The sequence below is a fragment of the Penicillium psychrosexuale genome (genome assembly GCF_028828465.1).
Source record: "Penicillium psychrosexuale strain IBT 29551 chromosome Unknown utg000004l, whole genome shotgun sequence".
Taxonomy (NCBI): Eukaryota; Fungi; Ascomycota; class Eurotiomycetes; order Eurotiales; family Aspergillaceae; genus Penicillium; species Penicillium psychrosexuale.
Genome location: NW_026643189.1, coordinates 4,626,205 through 4,647,443, shown reverse-complemented (window position 1 = coordinate 4,647,443; position 21,239 = coordinate 4,626,205). Strand labels below are relative to the sequence as shown.

Genomic DNA, 21,239 nt, shown 5'->3' with positions numbered 1-21,239 from the left:
CTGCGAAAACCCTCATTGGAGCGCCCCACTATCCGCACCCCAACAAAACGCGGCCACTTCGCCTGCAATGACCCTTTGTACTCTTTAAAATCCCTAACACGCCAACCTTCTGCCTTACCCACGACGACAACGCCAGCCGCCCTAACCCAACTAATCCCCGGGAACCGAGATGACTATATCTATGTCTACTTCGGGTGTAGCATTATGCTAAGGGACGCAACTCGTCATTTCGATAGGATTGCATATACAGGTCCAGGGCGCTGTGTCGGATTCCAATATGCGGTAGACAGCGGATTTCTTGTGAGTATACATAGCAACATAACATGCCGAATGATAGTCTAATAATAAAAAAATATACCGAGTCGCCGGATGTACGGCAAGGTTAACAAAAGCAAAGGATGAAAAAGAAATAGTAAATAGGATTCAATACTTATGCCATAAGAAGTACTCCCATACTTTCGTCCGGCTTATTGGTCTAACACCCTATTCGCTCCACTATCCGCACCTAAGTACATCCTCCATGGAACCCGTCAGCTTTGCAGTCGGAATTACAGGGCTAGTAGGTCTTTCTAGTACTTGCTTGAGGCTGTTGAAACGCTCGACCCGTGGAGGGGCTACGATTCCCAGTTTCGTTCTCTGGTTAGTCATCTAAAGCCTAAAATCTTCGCACGGTGGGTTTAGCTCTGGGCCTGGAAGATGGCAAACTCTCATATACAAACGACCTATACGAGATATTCTATGAAAGGAAAATCGTAAGCACTTGGAGTAGGTTTGGGGTCAGTTGGAGCAAGATTTTGCTCTATTCCAGGATGCTGTCATTCTTGGGACATTTTTGGATTGCTTTTCTTTTGAGGGCTCCCTAATTATTGGACTTTCCAACTGGATCTGTCCTCCAGGTTCCAAATCAATCATATGTGCGGGAGTCATTGACCATATTTCTCCAATTCGGTGCTTATTCCTCTTCAGATCTTTGCCACTGCTTTTGAGCCGAGCCGGATGATTACACAGGAGAATCAGCCAGAAGTTTGAGGTATTCAAGGCGAGGCTTACCAAGAAGCTAGAGGTATGATGTAGATGCTGTTATACCGTACCTTGAATTTTGTGCGTGTTCCTGTGATCAAGTGCTCTTGAAGAGGCAACGAAAAGTCAATTTGGTTTTTCTTTTTCCTTTTCTTCTTTTTTTTTCTTCTTTTCTTCTTCTCTTGCCCTTCTAACGCAGCCAGGGAATGTGTATTCCTGGTTTTGGTGGATTTAGCCACAGGTACATTCTGCCAAAGAGAGGGAAACCACAGGCACATTCTGCGAGGGGTAGAACCAGGAAAGGCAGGAGAGGCGAGAGTTAAACGTATGATCCGATATATCCGAGTTGACCGAAGGAGGCGAAGTACTCAACCGCTTGATAATATTGAACATGACTCAGCAAGAAACACGCGCTTGCTAATAATTTGTCGAATGACAAGTCCCACAGAATATCGTGGCAAAAAGTGTGGCTGAGTTGGTGGATTATAGGAACCCACCTGGATATAACATAGATTTGGATTTAAAGTCCGAGTGTTGAACTACAACACGTAAGAGTATCTTACCGAGAAGTTATTTGAGGTCTTCTATAGTAGATAGCATCCAGAAGACATATTATGTATAATGAACATTGAATAATCGGCTGCTTTGGGTAAGTTTACCGTGCTTAGGAAATATTGCCACAGGAAGCTGACGCAAAATGTAAGTCTATCAAACTGCCGGGCAGTTGCGAACCACGGTGGACAATCTCAGAAGCCATGCGAACTGATGTCAGATCCGTTTTTTCCCTCTCTCTGGTGTGTTTCGGAAGGGCATCAACCTTGGAAAGTGCAAGGTGGTCGAATTTCGAACCAATCTCGTTGAATGCTTGGATCGATCTGAGTTTAAAGAATCGAAAGCTGACAAAGTGTTCGAGACGCATGTGGAAGCCTCAGCCGCATGCTATGATTGGCTACCGGTTCTCGGAAGCCAACCTTATTGATCGAACCCCACATCTATAGAATTGTAGTCTATCCACACTCTATCCACAGTCTCACCTTTTGGTTCCTCGTGCAAAGTTCTCCTCATTCGGAGCGACTCCACCAAGCAAGCATATAAAAGATGGACCTCCGCAGACATGATCCCCTTTTCTTTCTTTCTTCAAACACATTCTTTGATCCTTCAAGTCACTCTCTTCTTGAAGTCATTCATTCTTTCGAGGTTGATCCTCCATTACTGTCACTTTAGTATCTCTGTAAATCAGGTGAACTTTTGTCCCACTTCCACTCCCTCAATTTACAATCTTCCATCATGACTTTCAACGTCTTCCTTACCGGCCTTCTCGCTGCCACCGCTGCTGCCTTCCCTCTTTCCGCTCGTTCCGGAGAATCCGGTGCCGTTCAGACCCGTGATTCTGGCGGCGGCGGCCTTGAGATCGTGAACAACATGGGCAAAGACGTCTACCTGTGGACCACCTCGTCCGATGCTGGCTCCATGAAGACCATCAGCTCCGGGGGTGACTACAGCGAGAACTGGACCACCAACTCCGACGGCGGCGGTATCTCCATCAAGTTGTCCACCAGCGAGACCGAGGAGAGCGTCCTTCAGTTCGAATACACCCAGAATGGCGATACCCTCTTCTGGGACATGTCCTCCATCGATCTCGACGCGAGCTCCGACTTTGTCAAGGCGGGCTTCACCGTTGTGCCCAGTGACTCGAGCTGCAAGACGGTTTCTTGTGCCGCTGGCGATGCTGACTGCAAGGATGCTTATCAGCTCCCCGACGATGTGAACACCTACTCTTGCTCTCTGAGCGCCGATTTCACTCTCACTCTGGGATAAATTTTCTTTTTCTTTTCTTAAAACCGGCAGGGCCGATGGAATTTTGAGGTTTTTTTGGGATTTTTTTTTAGATTGCAGAACATAACTGCCTCCTTGGGTTGTTGATAGACTCTTGGATATGTATTTACTTCTGGAGTCGATGTTTACTATTTAGCAGTGAGCTTATCAAGTATCACTAGCACAATATAAGAATGTGTTGAAAAAGAACATGTCCTACTATCAAGATGTAAGTGTAACGCGATGTTCGTATAATTGGTTTTGCTTCAAGCATATACTAGGGACTTGCTCCTCTCCTGTCCAGGATTGATGTCTTCTCCCTCCTCTCTCCAGCAGCAGACAGGCCACAGATCATCCTCTACTTTCGATCCACCATCAGTTATCGACAGACACAGACAAAATATGGCCTCATCTTCTTATTCTTCTCTTAAGCAATTATTGAGGACAATTTCACCATGACATTTTACCCCTTTATCCCAGTCAACCAAGGGGTAAAGTGCCCCTCATGGTGGAATTGACTCCAGTGGTTGCCCAAGAAAAGAAAAAGAGGATACGGCTAATGTCCGTCGACAACTGATGGCAGATCGAAAGCGGAGGAGCATCATAAGCTTAGGGGAGAAGATGCCAACACACGTATGTTTCATATTGGGCTGGCCTAGTTCTTGGCAGACACGTGAAGGTCTCCGCCTCAGGTGTCAACGAACCCCGCAACGTAACGTGGTGACTAATCTCGGTCAAGTCGTGTAGGCCGAGGCTCATCTCGAGTCTGTGACCACCGAGGTTGCTTTGCTTTATAGGTTGGTTGCACCCCGTCTGAACCTTCTCTTCCCCAGGTTTTCTTCTTCCATTACCTGCACCCCACATATCTCCATAATGGCTTCTCCTCGTAAGTGTTTTATATCCCCTATGTTTACTCTGCGCCTTATTTCCATGTGATCCTCTCCATGGCTCCATGTGGGCCCATGCTTTCAACGATGTTAACCAGGACCGTTGGACAGAACAAATCCGTACCCCGATCACTGATCTGCTCAAGATCAACCACCCCATCCTGCTGGCAGGCATGAACGTGGCTGCGGGGCCCAAGCTGGCCGCCGCTGTCACCAACGCCGGTGGTCTGGGTGTGATCGGTGGCGTTGGCTACTCCCCCGAGATGCTACGCGAACAAATCGCCGAACTCAAGAGCTATCTTAACGACAAGAACGCCCCCTTCGGTGTCGACCTCCTCCTTCCCCAGGTTGGCGGTAGTGCCCGCAAGACCAAGTAAGAACCTTCGCTGCGGTACTTTTCCGTTGTTGACACGTGCTAATCGCGTTTTGTTTCGGCAAATAGCTACGACTACACCAAGGGCAAGCTCGGTGAGCTCGTTGATATTATCATCCAGGAGAAGGCTAGCCTTTTCGTCTCCGCCGTCGGCGTCCCCCCCAAGGCTGTTGTCGACAAGCTCCACAGTGCCGGCATCCTCTGCATGAACATGATCGGCCACCCCAAGCACGTCCAGAAGGCCCTAGATGTTGGTATTGATATTATCTGCGCACAGGGTGGTGAGGGTGGTGGTCACACCGGTGATGTCCCCACCACCATCCTCATCCCCACCGTTGCCAAGTTGGTCGAGGGAAAGAAGAGCGCTCTGACCGGCCAGCCCGTGCAGGTCATCGCGGCCGGTGGTCTGTTCAACGGTAACTCGGTTGCTGCTGCTCTGATGCTGGGCGCTTCCGCTGTCTGGATCGGTACCCGCTTCATCCTGGCTGATGAGGCTGGTGCCCCCGCCGCTCATCAAGAGGCCGTCCGCACTTCCAACTTCGAGGACAACATCCGTACCATTATCTTCACTGTATGTATCCCCTAACTATGTTATATCAAGGCGTCCATGTTGCTGACAACCGATACAGGGACGTCCCCTCCGTGTTCGCAAGAACCCTTACATCGTCAACTGGGAGGAGAACCGTCACGATGAGATCAAGGAGCTCACCTCCAAGGGTATCATTCCCGTCGAGCACGATATGGAGAACTTGCCCGATGATGTCGATGACGAGACTTTGGACAATGCCCGTCCTTGGCTGATGGGCAAGGTTGCCGCCGTTGTCAACGAGAAGAAGCCTGCCAAGGCTATCGTTGACGAGCTCGTCGGAGATGCCGCTGCCCTGCTCCAGAAGGGCAACAAGATGGTTGCTAAGCTGTAAATAATTATTCCCTATATTCTCGATCTCTATAGTCATGTTCAGCGTTGGATAATAAAACTTGACCGGTGATATTCCCGGCCGAATTTTGGAACTTACCTGAATTTTGCTCGATGTACTTGGATGTCACTCGATGTCTAATGTAGGTTAGCGTTGTATATCCCCTCTCCATGCCGCTACGGAATTATCCCTGCTATTTCCCAAACTCCCTGATCCAAAAAAAACTCTTAAGCGCCTGGGTGGGGTATCAACTATCAATCACCCCTAGTCACTCCGTATTCCACGTGGAAATCACATCCATAATCGTTACGTACCGGCATCAGCTAGTCAATGTATGATATAAATAGATTGTCTATCCTTATATTTCTCAGTTTGCTTCCCGTGTCCCGTGTCTAGGTGATCGGTGCTTTTGCTCACTTTCTTTGTATTGTTGAGACCACCACAAGCTTGATATATCTCATTCCGTCTGGAATATTTATCAAAACTCAACTCGGAGCAACCTCCACTGCGAAATGCTCCTAGAAACCGAAGTATCCGTTCCACAACTTGGACAAACAGCCGAGGTCCACACGCTCCATTATGTTCTCGATCGGCACACGAGCGCGTTAGACACTACTGCACCTGTAGGCAGGGTTAATCCGTACGAGTCAATACACACATACATGGAGCTGCAACGCAAGGTACACACATCTCGCAGTTGGTTCAATCCGTGTGCAGGTGGACCTGGTGGGTCTGACAGGGTGTTTGTAGCCATTTTAGGCTTAGCTCCTGAGACTAGGTATGGGATGCCCCGAGCCAAAAGGATCTCGAACTTCTTGGTGTATCATGTATGCATGGATGTCACAATTACCTGGCTGATTAGCTAGAAGTCGGCTACACGATTGATCAGATGGAATAGTTCGATAATCGAAGCCCTAACGGCCGAGAGATCAGCCAAGCATAGAAAACATTTAGTAGCAATTACATGCGACACAAATGAGGCGCTCGAGCAGCACGGAGCTCATCCAAAGCAGTGGATACGTTCCTGGGAACTGGTCTGTGAGTCCAATGGAAAGTAAAGTGGGGATTCCAATGGCTAAATATAAAAGTCAGTGCAGTCGGTACCACTGAGCAAAGGGAGGTCCGTGATAGCCCGTGATGATTGGTATGACGTCCTGGGCGGCGTTCGCTAGATCTTAGTACAGAATGAACATCCGTGATTTGAGTCTTTAACCTTTTCAATCACCGTGCTTTATGGTCCCACATGATGTGATGTTTTCTGTACGTGTTGCAGCTGTGCCGTCTTAGGCCCTACAGCGGTGGCTGAATACGGAGAGTTTCTGGCCAATGACGCATGGCTATACCAGGGTTTCTGCTGGATGCTTCCAGGTCACTTTAATCTTGGGATTGAGGCATCGAATTCGAAAGCTGCTTGCCAATTTTCGGTGACTCGAACGCACCATAGAAATGTTTTCCGGCGTTTGACGCGGTGTCGGCCGGAAAGCCACATAGACTAACAATATCTAGATTTTCATGTTCCACCGTTAATCATTATCTGTGTCTGCGCATTAGTATGGTCAATCCATGGATGTCTGGTAAGCAGGTCGGGCCGGGCCATAGTGAATTGAACCATGAGAAGTGAAGACTCAGACAGCCAGCTGTAAATTATATTCATATTGAAGTTGGAGATAAATCCATAGACATCAATTGATCGAAACGATTTCTCACCGTTGGCTGATGTGGGCCGACTCGGTATGGGCCATCGGCCGTTCTTACCCGAGTACACACCGATTGGGACTTGGCGAGGAGATAATCAGGAGGGACAGTCTTGGAAGTCAGTTTCTTGTGTAACACCTCCAATTGAATGGAACACAGTCAAATATCGTGAGCACTAGAGCGGAAAGGGAAAGGCCGTGAAGTGTATATATAGCCTTGTGGAGGGATCATCGGCGCCAGGGACCTTGACCAGAACTATATACGGAGCAATTCACTATCTCGAAGAATCTACTCCGTACTTCGCTTTCAGACATCCGTAGCGAGATGTTGGGTGTCGATACACTCGGGCCCTGTTCAACTCTAAATAAAGCACTGCAAGCGCCGTGGCGGGGAATGAATTGAAGTGACCAGGGGGCCGAGGATCAATGAATTATGAATTCTCCCACGCGATAGACCGGATTCAAACCCCAAGGGAATATCCCCGCACTGTCCAGACGCGGCCGGTGTTCAATTATAGAGTCAAATGAAAGTCAAAAAACGTCGTCGGGAGTCAAAGCCCATGGACTATTGGCCGAAGTGAGAAGGCAGGTTGGCTGTCACTGATCACAATACGATGCCATGTCGAAAATCCGCCCACTCATAGGCTCGGCAGTACGAAAACGCTTCTGTGGGCTCCTATTGACCGAGACGTGCATAATTGCTGCAGCAAAGCGGGTTATTTTTGGCCCATCACCTCGCTTTTTTCTGTCGAAGTAGCCTTTTCCAGGACTCGCATCTTTCCCCCTGCCCCTCCGTGCAGCCCTCATCTGCAGGTTCTCTAAGATTTGGGCTTTTCTTTGCTTTTTTGGGATTTTTGATTTTTCTCTACAATTCGTCTTTTCTTCTCTTTTTTTCTTTGTCCGCTTCTTTTTTTCCCCCTTATCCCGCTAACCCTACAATTCTTCTGGGATCCAAGTCGCTGGGACGCCCCCTCATCCTCATCTCCACTCAACCCCGTCGGAGGTTAAGCCAATTAGTTTCGCAATCGTATCTGATAGCACTCTACAGTGATTATCTATAAATACTTTGCAACTGATATCCAGCCTTTGCACGTCAATCTTGGGATATCACATTACCTCACGGGATTACTCGTCTGGAGCCAATCCTCTCCCCGCAGCTCGTCCCATCGCACTGTTCTTGGCCCCTCTATCACCTCCAAGGCTTTTTTCGTCACACCGACTGAGCCCTTGGCCATTGGCGCGATTATATTACTTGCGCTTTCCCGGCTTTGCGCTGGAAGGTGAGCCCACAAAGTGGCGGAACCCGAGAATATTATCGTGCCCTAGTTGGATGGAAAGTACTCGCGAAGTCTTTCAATCTATATCATCTAGGCACACTTTGCAGATTCCGGGACAATGTCGCTCAAGCAAGTATGTATATCGGATGTGATCTCGGAACATTAACCATGCTGATACTGTGATCGATAAGGAAATCGAAACATGGGTGCAGGCCCTTGATGCCTATGACAATCAGGAATTTGAAGAGTCCCTGCGATGCTTCTATATGATTTCCGATACATCAAAGATCTTGTTTAACTGTGGAGTGATCTACGCAACGCTAGGCGAGCATCATAAAGCAGTAAGTGAACCCATGAGAGGTTTTCCCGACAGTAACTGATTTGGTGCAGGTAGAATGCTATCAGCGTGCTGTCGGCCTAGACCGGTATCTGGCAATCGCTTACTTCCAGCAAGGTGTATCTAATTTCTTGCTCGGAGACTTCGAAGAAGCGTTGGCCAACTTTAATGACACTTTGCTGTATCTTCGAGGAAATACTTCCATCGACTATGAACAGTTAGGTCTTCTATTTCGCCTGTTCTCGTGCGAAGTCCTGTTCAATCGGGGTCTATGCTATATCTACCTCCGCCAAATGAACCCAGGCATCCAGGACCTGGAGTATGCAGCCAAGGAAAAGGTTACTCCAGACCACGATGTGATTGACGATGCCATTCGCGAGAATGCAGATGTATGTTGCTCTACTAAATTGCTGGATACAAGCTAATTCAAATACAGGGCTATACCGTCTTCTCAATTCCAGTGGGAGTCCTCTACCGTCCCAACGCAGCCAAAGTCAAGAATCTCAAGACAAAAGACTACCTAGGCAAGGCTCGACTAGTTGCTGCGTCGGACCGCAACCAATCATCAGATCACCAATGGAATCCAATAGTCATTAAAGAAGCCCTCCAAAGCCGCGAAAAAGTCCCCTTCGCCACATCCAACTTAGTACGCCACAATCTTAGCAGCCGTACTCGTCAACAATCCGAACCACCCCTAAGCCGCAACGTATTCCCCCCAACACCGCCACCAGACGACCGATCAGCCAGCACAGCATCTGGAGTATCCGGACACCACCGATCATCATCACTGCGAAATGTCCGTCCACCACGTCTGGACCTAGACCGCACAGGTGCCAGCCTAGACCGCCGATCCAACTCACAAGAACAAGCCTCCACCGAGAGACCACGGATAGGAACGACGCGCACAGCCTCCGAGCCGCGCGGGCCCTCCTCCCGCCAAAACGTGCGCGGCTACCCACAGGAAAGCCGAAGCAGCATGGCCCGCGAGCAACCCGGCCACCGCAGAAACCTCAGCGACACAAACCCTTCCTTCCCACCGGAACCCGAGTACGGCCCCATCGACCCACACGACCCGTACTCAAGCCAGCGCAACCTAGCCCACGCAGGCTGGGGCCGCGGGTCCCGCCACCAACCCCCGCAATACATCGACGAAGAGGAAGAATACGGCAGCGACACATGCGACGCAACAACCCTCCACGACGGCAGCTTCGAGCTCGTCGGTGCGACCCCTGGTCCAAGCCAGCAACGCCGCACCCGCTCTCCGGCGCGATACTCCCGCCACGCGAACCCGCGTAGACCGGAGATTCAGAAATTCAGGACGAAAGTCCACGCGCCGGATGATACTAGGTATATCATGATCGGGCCGGAGATCGAGTTCGGGGAATTCGAAAAGCGCGTGCGTGAGAAGTTCGGCTTCAGGTGTCCTTTGAAGATGAAGGTGCAGGATGACGGGGACATGATTACCATGGTAGACCAGGAAGATCTGGATTTGCTGGTTAGTTCGGCGAAGGAGGTTGCTCGGCGGGAGGGGAGTGAGATGGGGAAGATCGAGGTGAGTCTATCTGCACTTTATGAATCTTTGATAAATGCATTCCCTGACTGGTTTTATCGTTTAGATATGGGTCGAAGAGCGCTCAATGATTTGATGCATGATTGGAATTTCTTCTCTGTTGATATTAGCATCGTGATTATGTCTATACCCTTTTTTTACGTATTTAGCATGAAAATACGACCAATGCATGAGAGATAGTGATGTAATTCTCTTTCAATCGAGCTTGAACTTAAGGAAAAGGAAATTCGTTGACAGAAACATAAGATTGGAGATGTCATTGGCATTTGCCCTGGTGGCAACGGAAAAACTTGATTTTTGGACTGGCACTTTTAAAACAACATGGTCCGCTTCGCAGTACAGGTTTCGAGCGAATGTCTTCGTTGCTTCCGCATGTCTTGCTCGTTTTCCAACAGTCTCTCCTGCACATAGCGGCTTCCGCTGGGGTCGTGCTTCACTCGCTCGTCGTTGAGGATGTTTGTGAGCGTTGCTTTGACTTCGCATTGGTAGTCGCGGATTTGAGCATTGGTGGCATCGGTGGCATCGGTGATATTGCCAAAGATGATCGACACCTGGGAGTCTTTTTCGCGAAATATGGAGTCTGGGGTAATTGACCTCGTGATGCCGGGGGTTGGGTTTAGGGTAGACAGCTTGGTGGATGCTGCTTGATTGTTGTTTGGAGATGGCGCCATTTTGCAGGTTCATATGATGGATTGGTATTGATGAATTGATGAATAGATGGAATTTTTGTATTTGATATTAGAAAAGGAGATGAAGTTGCTTTTAAAAGATTAATAGAGGCAAGCCCCCAAACTGTGTCAAAGGTGACCTGACGTCTGGCTGGCATATCCGAAACCTGCCTGATTGCCATAAAACGATGTGTTTGAACATACGGGTATGACATGGCGGGTTCCACGAATCATAGGCTAGTTTATGCTTGGCCTTCGTGTAGATCGTATGACCAAGTAGTCCTAGTGTGCAGCGTTGTCGCCACTGGTGGACGTGCCGATGACAACTACAATACGCAAGATGCTATATCACATTCTAGTATTAGGCTTATAATTCCCTATCCTGGTCATTCTTTATGATATATTATTGAATTTCCTCAAGGATCTAGAATTAATCGGGCAAGTACAGTGATGTGCGTTGTGTGCGTTTATATAGTGCAGGTTCGTAAGGAACTACTCCGTAGGCGATAATGGATTGTTTCAATTCATTGCTAAGGCGCTAGATCGGATACCGAAATCACCCGTGTCTCTCAATATCCTATTCAGCATCGGTCTTTGTCTGTCCAGTCTCTTTCTTCTCAGTTTCAAACTCGGCTGTACCCCCAATCCAACAGCCACTGGCATTACCACCCCCAAGCCTGAACCTCAAATTAATCTCACGGTAACGGTCGTTGTCGCAAGGCTCCCTGATCTTAAGTGGCTCAACAGGTCTGTCGACAAAGCCATTTATCAGCAGCGCAAAAGCCAAAGCAGTCGTGGTGTCCTCCCAATACGCATCACGTTCAGGAACCTGCCTCACTTCGTACTCCTGCCGTATTTCGTCGACGATGGCATACAGACACAAACCGGGGCTTTGAATCCTTTCAAGAAGCTTCTTGACGAGATCATCGTCCAGCTTCAAGTCACGCAATCTCCTAACCGATCTGATCGGAATCAGTGTCGTTGAAATTATGTCCGTGTCAGCATCGTCGACCGTGCCAGCATTGTGGACCATTCCAGGTGCAATGTCAGATCTCGAAATCTTTAAATCGGACAGTATGACATCCATGTTTTCGGTATTCACAGTGTTCATGTCACATGCCAGGTTGGAGAACTCAACCCAGATGCTCTCCTTGGCGTTGTCTTTGTCGGTGGTCTTCGTGATCTTTGCTTCCAAACAATCGCTCTTGGTCAAGATGCGGAGGTCGCCCCGCGGCATCATCCCAAGCTTCGACAGTAGCCACACAGTTCCGATCATTACATGAGCACACTTCTCTAGTTCGTGGTCTGGGTGCCAGAGGCGGATCTCATAGTCTAAGTCGGAGTCTGCTGGTGCGGAGAAGACGAACCCGCTCGGGTGGCCGTAATTTGAGGTAAGTTTTTGCATTTCTTCGTCGGACAGGCCATTGGCATTTAGAACAACTGAAATTATACCATTGCCGTCTGGACCTGCAGGAGAGACCCGTAGAATGTGGGCTTGGACCTCCTCTATTGTAGATGGATGTGGTAGAGATGATGCCTCCTCCATTGTAGATGGATGTGATAGAGTAAGAGAAGCCAGTACTAAAGACAATTCAATACGAAGTATACAGCGACTGTTCATAAGTTTTAACACCCCCTAAAGCCCCACCTATATACCGCCTTCCTATATAGTATACACCGCCCTACAAAACGCGCTAGTGGGAATTCATCTATAACGCGTATAAATCGCCTGATTTTCTCTCTTCTTCATATGCTTCTTACTTTCTTTATATGCTTCTTACTTCCTTCTTCATATGCCTGCTCGCTCAGAACTCACCCCAGCCCTTCGGGAAAGGATCTGTGAGCTCTATTCAGCTGTACAATAGGGCTATAAACGGATTCATCGCAGATATCCGTGGATTTCTATCTCTACAATCCGCTATACAATCAAAAAGGAGTATGAAAGATATGCTGGGGTTTCAAAACCTCGTTCTAGCAGACCAAAGAAGCTTGATAAGACCGATAAAGTACGCCTTCTTGATGCTATTAAAGAGAACCCTCGCGTTACCTATGAAGACCTTCTTGCTGAGGTATCCTATAAAGTGAAAATCAACTCAATTCGACGCCTTTTAAATACTGAAAACCTCTGGAAATGGTAATATAGCTAGAGACCCTATTTGACCAAGGAGAATGCGTTAAAACGTCTTCAATGGGCTGTACGCTACCAGCACTTTACGCCTGAGGATTGGGCCCGTGTCTTCTGGTCTGATAAGTGTACGGTTGAGTATAGAATTGGTATTTATCGAGAATGGACTTTTGTATTCGAAAATTGCGGCCAGCGGAAGACTTACCTAAAGTAGTATAGCGGGTAACGTGTCGGTAGCAATTTTCGCGTGTCGGTAGCATTTCTCTTACTACAACGGGGGAAGCAAGTTAAGTAGATATTTTGGGCTGCTTTTTTAGGCTCTTTACGGCGTATAGGGCTAATTCTACTATTCGGAGACCTAGAATCACAATGTAGAGGTATGAATCGCTTTGTTATCCGGGATCTTTACCTTCGAATCCTACGTATTTTAGTATTAAATGAGGGTAGTATTTTTCAACATAATAACGCTCCGACGTACACTGTCCACATTATCCGGGATGCTCTGCGAGATATGAATATTGAGGTTATGGATTGGCCTCCACACTCGCCTGATTTAAACCCAATTGAGAATCTCTGGGCGTTATTGAAAGCTGAAATCTATAAGCTTCGACCCGATCTTATTCATATGAGGAACAACGACTAAACGAAGGCTATTTTGGTGGAAACTGCGCAGCAAGCATGGGAAAGGGTTGGTCTAGAGTACCTAAAGCACCTCTCTGAGACAATGCCTCACCGAGTGCAGGCTATCATTGAGAGCCAGGGGTTGTATACGCCATATTAGTAGTAGATAGTTTTCATGGAGTTTTGGACCGGCAGAATATTACATAATCTAGGGGGTGTGGGGCTAGGGGGTGTTAAAACTTATGAACAGTCACTCGTATAAACAAATACAGCACGCGGGATAGACCACCCGCGCAGTGACGTTGAATGTTGATCGACAAGTGTACAGTTGTATAGCAACAACACATTTCAAACCATGCCACTCCCACAATGACCGACCTAACACCAACTCTCAACAAGCTGCTATCAAAGCAAAGCTCATCACTCCCACAAACCAAACCCTGCACAGAAACCGCCGACGAGTTCCTAAAGGAGGCATACCGAATTGTAAGCCACCCTCACTCACTAACACTATACCAAAAGCAAACCAGAAAACAAAACCTAACAAAAAGTACCACCCAGAACTCCCACATCCACTCTCTCCTCCAATACCTCCAATCAATCCGCCACGCCTACCTCTCAACAACACAACCACACCGCCGCAACCCAAACCCAACCCCAAACACCAACACCAACCCCAAAAATGCAACCCCAACCCCCTCAACAAACCTCACAGACGCCGAACGCGACGCAGTCGACACATCAACCGCCCTCCTCCTCCGCGACCTAGCAACCTCAATCGCAAACCTCTCCTCCGCCGAAACCCTCCGCCAAGAAACCTCCTCGACCCTCCTGCACAAGAAATACGGACACTCAGCCGCCGGCGCACTCCTCTGGCGCTGGGCCGGGGGAAGCGGTGCGCTAGACAGCGCCAGCGACGAGGGCAAATCCGCGGAGCAGGTGCGCGCCGAGGAGAGCGCGCGGTCGATAGCGACGATCCGCGAGAGCGTGCTTTGGTTCCTACGGCGCGGGTTGGAGCACGCTGTTGGTGTGCAGCGGCGGATGGTCGAGAAGAGGATTGAGAGGGTGCGGGAGAGGGAGAAGAGCGTGCTTTATAAGGTTGGTGCGGGGAATGGGGTTAGGAAGGGGTCTGTTTCTGTTTCTGGGGAGAGGACTGGAGCTGGAGCTGGAGGTCGGGGCGCGGGTTCGTTCGATCCTACGTTCCAGGCGCCTGATGCGGCGGTTCTGAGTGAGGCCGACACGGCGCGGATCGAGGCGCAGCTTTCGCCGGAGCAGTTGCAGCTTTTTGCGGAGGAGAATGATTCTATGCTTAGGCATTATGAGGATACGTTGGGGAAGGTCCAGTATGTTTCTTTTTCCTTTTCCTTTTCTTACAAGTTATGCTGGGTTTTTGCTAAAATAATGCTAACCATTTCCTCTTTAGAAACGCCGAGAAATCTCTCCTGGAGATCTCCTCTTTGCAGGAAACGCTTGTCTCGCATCTTGCTACGCAGGAGGAGCATATTTCCCAGCTTGTCGCGGATGTGGATACGACGCATACGAATGTCGGGCAGGGAAATCGGGAGTTGAAGCGTGCTACCGAGCGACGGAGTACGGCTCAGGCTGTTTTCTGGGGTACTGTCGGGCTGTGTACCTGGCTTGTGGTCTGGGATTTGGTCTTCTAGTCTGGTGCTACTGAAGGAATTGTCGGAAGCTTTCGTGGAGAGCTGTTTTATACCATACATACCATTATGTCTATTTCATTGAAGTGTAGCATTTTATCTCAAGATCTCTCATATTGTGTCTGTCTCGCTGTTGAGTGTATACTTTCCAAAGACCTTACTGTTGACGGCCCGGTCTAGCTAAATGAATCGAGATTCATCCGCGGACTAGCGTAATGCACAGACCATTGGATAAAATAACCCTACTTTGTATAACAATCCAATGCCGCATGCTATATCTATCATTTAAATGATGGATATGATAACGCAAGGAACGAGAAATGCAAATCAAGACCGAAGTCCAGAGTACTATGGTAAATTGATGCATAATGAAAGTCCTTCGGAACTCTAAAGCAAAAGCTCACGTTCAGAAAGGAACGAATTAAAGAAAAACGCCAGACCAAGTCTCCTCGAGTGTTTCCACTATGTCAAGACCGGGGTATCAGGGGTATGAGGGAAGTATCACAAAGCAGACTCGCGAACAACACTATCAACCGCCTCCGCGAAGTAGTCGATGTTATTCGAGTTCAAGCCGGCCATTGAGATGCGGCCGTTCTTTGTCTGCGAGTAGAAGAAGAGTTAGAAATTGCGATTCCAGATGACGTAACACTAGGAAAGGAAGGAGAAAAACATACCATGTAGATGTGCCACTTCGAGCGCAACGTTAAGACCTGCTCCACAGAGAGACCTGTGAAACTGAACATCCCAATCTGCGAAGTAATATGATCCCACGAACCAGGCGTACCAAGCTTCTCAAGACGATCCCGTAACCCTTGTCTCATATCCAGAATCCGCCCACTCATCGTGCGCAGATCTGCCTCCCACTCCTTAAATAGAACAGGGTCATTGAGCACGCGACTAGCAATGCGCGCACCGTAAGCAGGAGGGTTTGAGATCTCCGAGCGCTGCAGGATGGCCAGCTGGGAGGCGATGTGAGAGGAGGCAGCCGCGGCGTCCGGACCGGGCGCGGAGACGAAGTGGAAGGCGCCGGTGCGCTCGCCGTAGAGACCGAAGTTCTTGGCGAAGGACTGCGCGACGCACAGCTCAAAGCCTTGCTCGACGAAGTAGCGGATGGACCAGGAGTCGCGGACCAAATCGCCGGATGCGAAGCCTTGGTAGGCGGTGTCGAAGAAGGGGAAGTGCGAACGCGAGCGCATGACCGCGGCGATCTGCTTCCATTGTTCTTGGGTGGGGTCGACACCTGTTGGGTTGTGCGCGCAGGCGTGTAGAACGACTACGGAGCCGTGGGGTGCTTCTTCCAGTGCTGCGATCATGCCGGTGAAGTCAAGGCCTTTTGTCTTGGCGTCGAAGTAGGGGTAGTGGGCGAGCGGTAGGCCGACGTTTGTGAAGATTTGGTTGTGGTTCGCCCATGTTGGGTTTGAGAGGTAGACTGTGGGCTTGTGGGGGTGGAACCTGGCGAGGAAGAGGCCGCCTAGATGGACGGCGCCGGTGCCAGAGATGGTCTGCAACGTGCAAATCTAGGGCGGGGTTAGTTTGGAGTTTGGAAAATATTGGAGTAAAGAGCTACATACTCGGTTTTCACGAATTGCAGGGCTGTCTGCGCCGACGATGAGTTTCTGAGCTGCAGAGGTGAAGTCGGCGAGACCACCGATGGAGAGATATTCGTGGTTGAGAGTAGGATCGTTGTGGATAGCGTCATCGGCCTGTCGAAGTATGTCAGATCACTGCGGGGACAGAAGTATAGATATATAGATGTAGATAGATAGTACCTTCTTGACGACCGGGAGAACCCAGGGCTTTGCGTTATCGTCACGGTAGGCACCAATACCCAGATCGACCTTGTTAGGTGAGGGGTCTTCTCGAAAGGCCTTCATAAGACCAAACAAGGGATCCTCGGGTGCGGCAGCGACAAGAGCCGCCGTAAATACTGATGGATTGGATGAGCCCATGATGTGTGATGTTAGAGAGGAAAGACGCTCCCTTGCAATCTGGAGCGAAGTCATGGTGAAATTATATAATCAAAAATACCCCAGGTGGTACAAAGGTATTCCCCGGAATCACCGAAACGGGATATTCCTGCTTGCGTTCACCGGACTGGAGTGAGGGGGTGGGGTTGGTTCGGGGGAATCAGCGCGCGTCGTTTGCTAAGCAGAAGAAAAAATAGTATACAGCTGTAAGGTGTACGGAGTAAGCTGGTATTGTCTTTCATTCTTATATTCTATCTCGCTGCCCCTATCATATCCTCGGCGCACAAGATACCGAGGGAGAACATGCCGTATCTTTCTCGTTTTTATGGTCACATGCCAGTATATCGCCAGTGGGACTATGCTTGATTATTATAGGAACACAAACGTACGGACATAAACACCTGATGGAAATCTCAAACACATTCCCTGCCTCCGACAGGCTGCACGCGCCGATTACAAACAGTGTGTCATACAACGCCGACGAAAAAAAGACGCACTGTGGAGACCTTTCTGGCAGCTAGGATCGTTGCATGATAGGTCTCTCAGGGGGTTGTATTTTATATGTCTCAATGGCCTATTAACTCGGTGGGTATTTAGATAACTGCAGGTATAGGTAATACCTCGCAGGATCTGACTTTGAATATGAAACAGTTCTCGCAATTCTAGAAGCTCCATAATTATAAATCCATGTGGTATGTGTCATTCCCCCACACTCGTGAGGGGACTAAAATAACTCATGAGGAGCATCCCGGGACCGAGTCTCCGAAGAAGATTTGGAGATAGGGCGGACTTGCTCCGATTCTTCCCCACTGAGAAATCATGATATTATTTGTGTACAGAGATAGAAGGTAGTAATATATATACAGTACAATCTAAATATGTCGTAGCACGGTCTAATTGAAATAATAACACGGTCATTACTCCAAATACGCGAAACGGGGTATAGATGGTGTACGGAAACCAGATTTTGAGTCAGCCGCTGACGTAATCATCAGCCAATCGGTCAGAAGGTCGTGCCTGGCGATCTCAACATCATGAGGTGGGTACTTTGGCAAAGATACTGAATCTGATATTCTGATATTGAGATAAAGCTATCCCGGTACTTATGTGCTCCCTGTGACCTGGCACAGCCTCAACTTATTTACGAAGTCTACGGTGTAGGGAGAATCTGATATCAGATAAGTCATTCGATCTGAGTCTAGATCTCTGTCCTCGTGATCGAGATATGTCGATCTCATCTCTATCTAGTTATCTCTATCTCTATCTCTATCTCAAGATAAATCCAACTGAAATGTACGTGACCCTAAATTCATGATATACAAAAGGTATATACAGAGAAGAGATACAAATAAATTACTGAGAAAACCAGTCTCTCTTTTCCAACCGTCAAAAAATGCCAATGCTCAAACAATCCAATGGACAAGAAATGAAAACCAAATCGTTGAAAAATAACGCCAGCCTCCTATCGAAGACCTGAAATCATCGGAATCATAAATTGAAAATATATGCACGTAAAGGAGTAAAATCATCATGCAGTAGACGGCGTGAGATGGACGGTCGCTGGGGCCGCCGGAGAAGGCGCAGTGTCGGCGTCCGCGGGTGTCTCAGCCTCAGCACCGTGAGCGCGGGTTCGGATGCGGAAGCGATCGCGGAGTCGGGTAGTCAGGCCACGGTGTGCTTCTCCTTCGGGCGCAGGTTCCCCTTGGTTTGCTTCGCGGACGTGTCGGAGCGCGGCGAGACGCTCCTCGACGGTGGCATCGCGCATTCGTCGGGCGTTGAGGGGGCCGTGGAGGTAGTTGGTGAGACGGCGGTGCGTATGGCGGTGGGCTTCTTCGGCTGTTTGGTTTGGTCCGCCTTCTACGGGTTGACCGGGTTGGTCGGCGTTCTCTTCCTCTGGATTCTCGGGTTGGGGTGGGTTGAGGTCGATGCGGCTGTGATTGGTTAGTTTGGGAGTTGATAGTTGATAAGTTATCATATCGACATACCAAAGTGGACATGTGCCGGACACGTTCATTAACCACGGGTCAATGCATTCCACGTGGAATTGGTGATTACAAGGTAGTACACGTAGGTCTTGGCCCTTGACAAAGTCATCCGTGCAAATCGGACACGAGAAGTTACCTCCGTCATGCACCTCGGTCTTGGCTTCGGGGGCTGTGGGGGTGGGGCGCTCATTATCGTCTGGGGTTGGCATTTCGGATTCGTGGAGGGTTGATATCTCCGCGGTGTTACCATCGGCCTGAGGCTCGGAGTGCTCGCGATCCTCAGGGCTTATGGTCATCTCGACATCTCTTTTGGCGGCCTCCACGTCATCATTTTTTTCATCAAACTTGACGACCGGTATCGTGTCTAACATGGCTCGAGCTATACCGCGGGCTCGACTTTGCCGGACTCGCCCGGCAATCCGGCGAGGGCCGTATCGCTCGGGGTGGCGATGAGCACGGACTGCACCCGTGATAATGATGCCCAGGAACAGGGCAGTGATGATACCGGTGATGCTGTACAGGATGATCATCGCTGGAAAAAGTCAATCAACCGAGCAGGATAGAAAGAGTCGGGATACAAACCAGTGTTCGGGCTGTCGCCCGTGCCACCGGAATCACTGTCGGATGGGACACCAGAGAGGTACGACATTGAGACGATGCTGATCGTTGTTGTGTTATCGAAAGCACGGAGTAGTGCAGAGTAGCCGCCTTGGCTGGTGAAAGTAAAGATGTTGGGATACCGGTTAGCAATCGGATCATTGGAAGTGAGATTGCAGCCGATAGCTGTTTTGCTGTATAGCAGAATGGCAGCGGATCCAGAGGTGACGTATTCAATTGTCTGGCCAACGCGGATATTCCCGGTATACTCGTCCTGGTCGCAAGATATGAAAGCGATCTGCGAGCTCTTCAAGTCGAGCGAATTGCTGGGGATGACTCGAGTGACAATGCCGGACACATTAAAGGCCTGAAGTAGTCAGTAGTGCCCCCACGAACGATAAGAGCGTATGGCACCTTGAGTTTGTCGTCGGTTGATTGAATCAGCGAGTTGGTTAAGGGGACCAGATTCTGACCAGTCAGAGTGCTTCCCTCAATGCGAAACCCGGTGGATTGGATCCGAACGGTGGTATTTGATGGTAGCGAAACAACCTCAGCCTGGACTGAGAAGAACAGGAGAAAGAAAAGAAACAGTCCCATTGCGGGAGACGGCGGAATGGAAGAATAAATGTGTGGGGTCACATTAGTCAAGTGGATGGTGCCCTGGTGGATGAGCGTTGCAGAAAAAAAAGAGAGCGAAACTGGGAAAACCAGAAAATGAGGGGAGAGATCGGCCCTAAGAGGATCCAAGCGGATAAGAGAGATTAGGCGATTGATTTCGGTTATTACATATTATGTTGTTATAGATTGCTTTATCTTGTAGTTATATATGTTGTAGTTATGTTGTAGGTTTAGGGTACATAACTATGTCAGTATAACGTGGTTAACATGGTTAACTAGGGCATCCTCACTACAACATATATACGAGCAGAATAATCATTGACGATCACATTTAGAAACGTCATCGCTGGACTTACCCTAACTACATCTGCACAGGGCGATCTTTCTATGTAAATCAGCATCATCGCTCTCGTATTCGGTGTACTCGCCCAACTTGCCCAGTTAGTGTGATTAATATCCCGGACTTCCGATCACTGTCTCAGTTCTTCTCTCTTTTAATTTTCTGCACGTTCTATCTTCAGACCCAAGACATTTAGCCTGAGCATCCCCTGGTCTCAATATAGGTTTGATATGGGAATGATCCTAATCTGACATGCTTACTCGACTTCCAAGGTTCTTCAGCTCAGGATTATTGTTCCACGATCAACGCTACCCCGCAGATACCTATTGAAATCAATGCACCCCATGTTATTTGACCCACAAAGGGAAACAGAGAGTAGAAAAATAAGCAAAGAGGGGTGAATTGTCGAATGGACTACACATTAGTACTAAGTACGTGGATGTCCAGTCTAGTCTCTTCCGAATATCAAATCCGGAGAGCGAACGGGAAGAGATGTTTAAGGTATAGTCCTAGCACCGGATTAAGTCTCCGCTTTCTTGGTATGATCTGATATGTGACTACCTATATATACTTGGACTTATGTATTCTATCGTATGAGTACCTTAATCCTATATACCATACAGTCCATCCTCACCCAAATAAATACTAATTCCTCCTGAGTGGCGAGAGTAGGGCCTCGGCTCTCATCAGGCCCGGCGTGCATTGTCTTAGTACTCCATAACACTGTGGGAAAAAAAGAGGAAAATAGAAAATAGAAAATGACGAAA

At 48.8% G+C, this 21,239-nt stretch overlaps 9 protein-coding genes across 9 annotated transcripts; 5 read left to right on the top strand and 4 right to left on the bottom strand.

The window, feature by feature from the left end:
• Nucleotides 1–2,307: 2,307 nt before the first annotated feature.
• Nucleotides 2,308–2,838, top strand: N7518_007646 (uncharacterized protein; the record flags this gene model as incomplete). Its single annotated transcript, XM_057188573.1, has 1 exon — nucleotides 2,308–2,838. One exon carries the CDS (start codon nucleotides 2,308–2,310, stop codon nucleotides 2,836–2,838), a length of 531 nt encoding a protein of 176 aa, XP_057040276.1.
• An 870-nt stretch (nucleotides 2,839–3,708) lies between these two features.
• Nucleotides 3,709–5,015, top strand: N7518_007645 (NAD(P)H-dependent flavin oxidoreductase; the record flags this gene model as incomplete). The annotated part of the gene is made up of 4 exons (XM_057188572.1): nucleotides 3,709–3,721; nucleotides 3,834–4,095; nucleotides 4,165–4,666; nucleotides 4,725–5,015. The coding sequence occupies 4 exons, from the start codon at nucleotides 3,709–3,711 to the stop codon at nucleotides 5,013–5,015; spliced, it is 1,068 nt and encodes a 355-aa protein (XP_057040275.1).
• A 3,086-nt stretch (nucleotides 5,016–8,101) lies between these two features.
• On the top strand, nucleotides 8,102–9,966 carry N7518_007644 (putative PB1 domain protein; the record flags this gene model as incomplete). Its single annotated transcript, XM_057188571.1, has 5 exons — nucleotides 8,102–8,116; nucleotides 8,175–8,324; nucleotides 8,374–8,709; nucleotides 8,757–9,872; nucleotides 9,937–9,966. 5 exons carry the CDS (start codon nucleotides 8,102–8,104, stop codon nucleotides 9,964–9,966), a joined length of 1,647 nt encoding a protein of 548 aa, XP_057040274.1.
• A 235-nt stretch (nucleotides 9,967–10,201) lies between these two features.
• Nucleotides 10,202–10,561, bottom strand: N7518_007643 (uncharacterized protein; the record flags this gene model as incomplete). The annotated part of the gene is made up of 1 exon (XM_057188570.1): nucleotides 10,202–10,561. One exon carries the CDS (start codon nucleotides 10,559–10,561, stop codon nucleotides 10,202–10,204), a length of 360 nt encoding a protein of 119 aa, XP_057040273.1.
• A 574-nt stretch (nucleotides 10,562–11,135) lies between these two features.
• Nucleotides 11,136–12,104, bottom strand: N7518_007642 (uncharacterized protein; the record flags this gene model as incomplete). The annotated part of the gene is made up of 1 exon (XM_057188569.1): nucleotides 11,136–12,104. The coding sequence occupies one exon, from the start codon at nucleotides 12,102–12,104 to the stop codon at nucleotides 11,136–11,138; it is 969 nt and encodes a 322-aa protein (XP_057040272.1).
• A 224-nt stretch (nucleotides 12,105–12,328) lies between these two features.
• On the top strand, nucleotides 12,329–13,326 carry N7518_007641 (uncharacterized protein; the record flags this gene model as incomplete). The annotated part of the gene is made up of 4 exons (XM_057188568.1): nucleotides 12,329–12,397; nucleotides 12,424–12,639; nucleotides 12,706–12,811; nucleotides 13,019–13,326. 4 exons carry the CDS (start codon nucleotides 12,329–12,331, stop codon nucleotides 13,324–13,326), a joined length of 699 nt encoding a protein of 232 aa, XP_057040271.1.
• A 347-nt stretch (nucleotides 13,327–13,673) lies between these two features.
• On the top strand, nucleotides 13,674–14,968 carry N7518_007640 (uncharacterized protein; the record flags this gene model as incomplete). Its single annotated transcript, XM_057188567.1, has 3 exons — nucleotides 13,674–13,790; nucleotides 13,866–14,647; nucleotides 14,728–14,968. 3 exons carry the CDS (start codon nucleotides 13,674–13,676, stop codon nucleotides 14,966–14,968), a joined length of 1,140 nt encoding a protein of 379 aa, XP_057040270.1.
• A 498-nt stretch (nucleotides 14,969–15,466) lies between these two features.
• On the bottom strand, nucleotides 15,467–16,968 carry N7518_007639 (aspartate aminotransferase; the record flags this gene model as incomplete). The annotated part of the gene is made up of 4 exons (XM_057188566.1): nucleotides 15,467–15,565; nucleotides 15,640–16,482; nucleotides 16,537–16,668; nucleotides 16,735–16,968. 4 exons carry the CDS (start codon nucleotides 16,966–16,968, stop codon nucleotides 15,467–15,469), a joined length of 1,308 nt encoding a protein of 435 aa, XP_057040269.1.
• Nucleotides 16,969–18,460: 1,492 nt separating this feature from the next.
• N7518_007638 (RING-H2 finger protein) lies at nucleotides 18,461–20,111 on the bottom strand (the record flags this gene model as incomplete). The annotated part of the gene is made up of 4 exons (XM_057188565.1): nucleotides 18,461–18,863; nucleotides 18,918–19,449; nucleotides 19,500–19,881; nucleotides 19,929–20,111. 4 exons carry the CDS (start codon nucleotides 20,109–20,111, stop codon nucleotides 18,461–18,463), a joined length of 1,500 nt encoding a protein of 499 aa, XP_057040268.1.
• Between the last annotated feature and the right edge of the window lie 1,128 nt (nucleotides 20,112–21,239).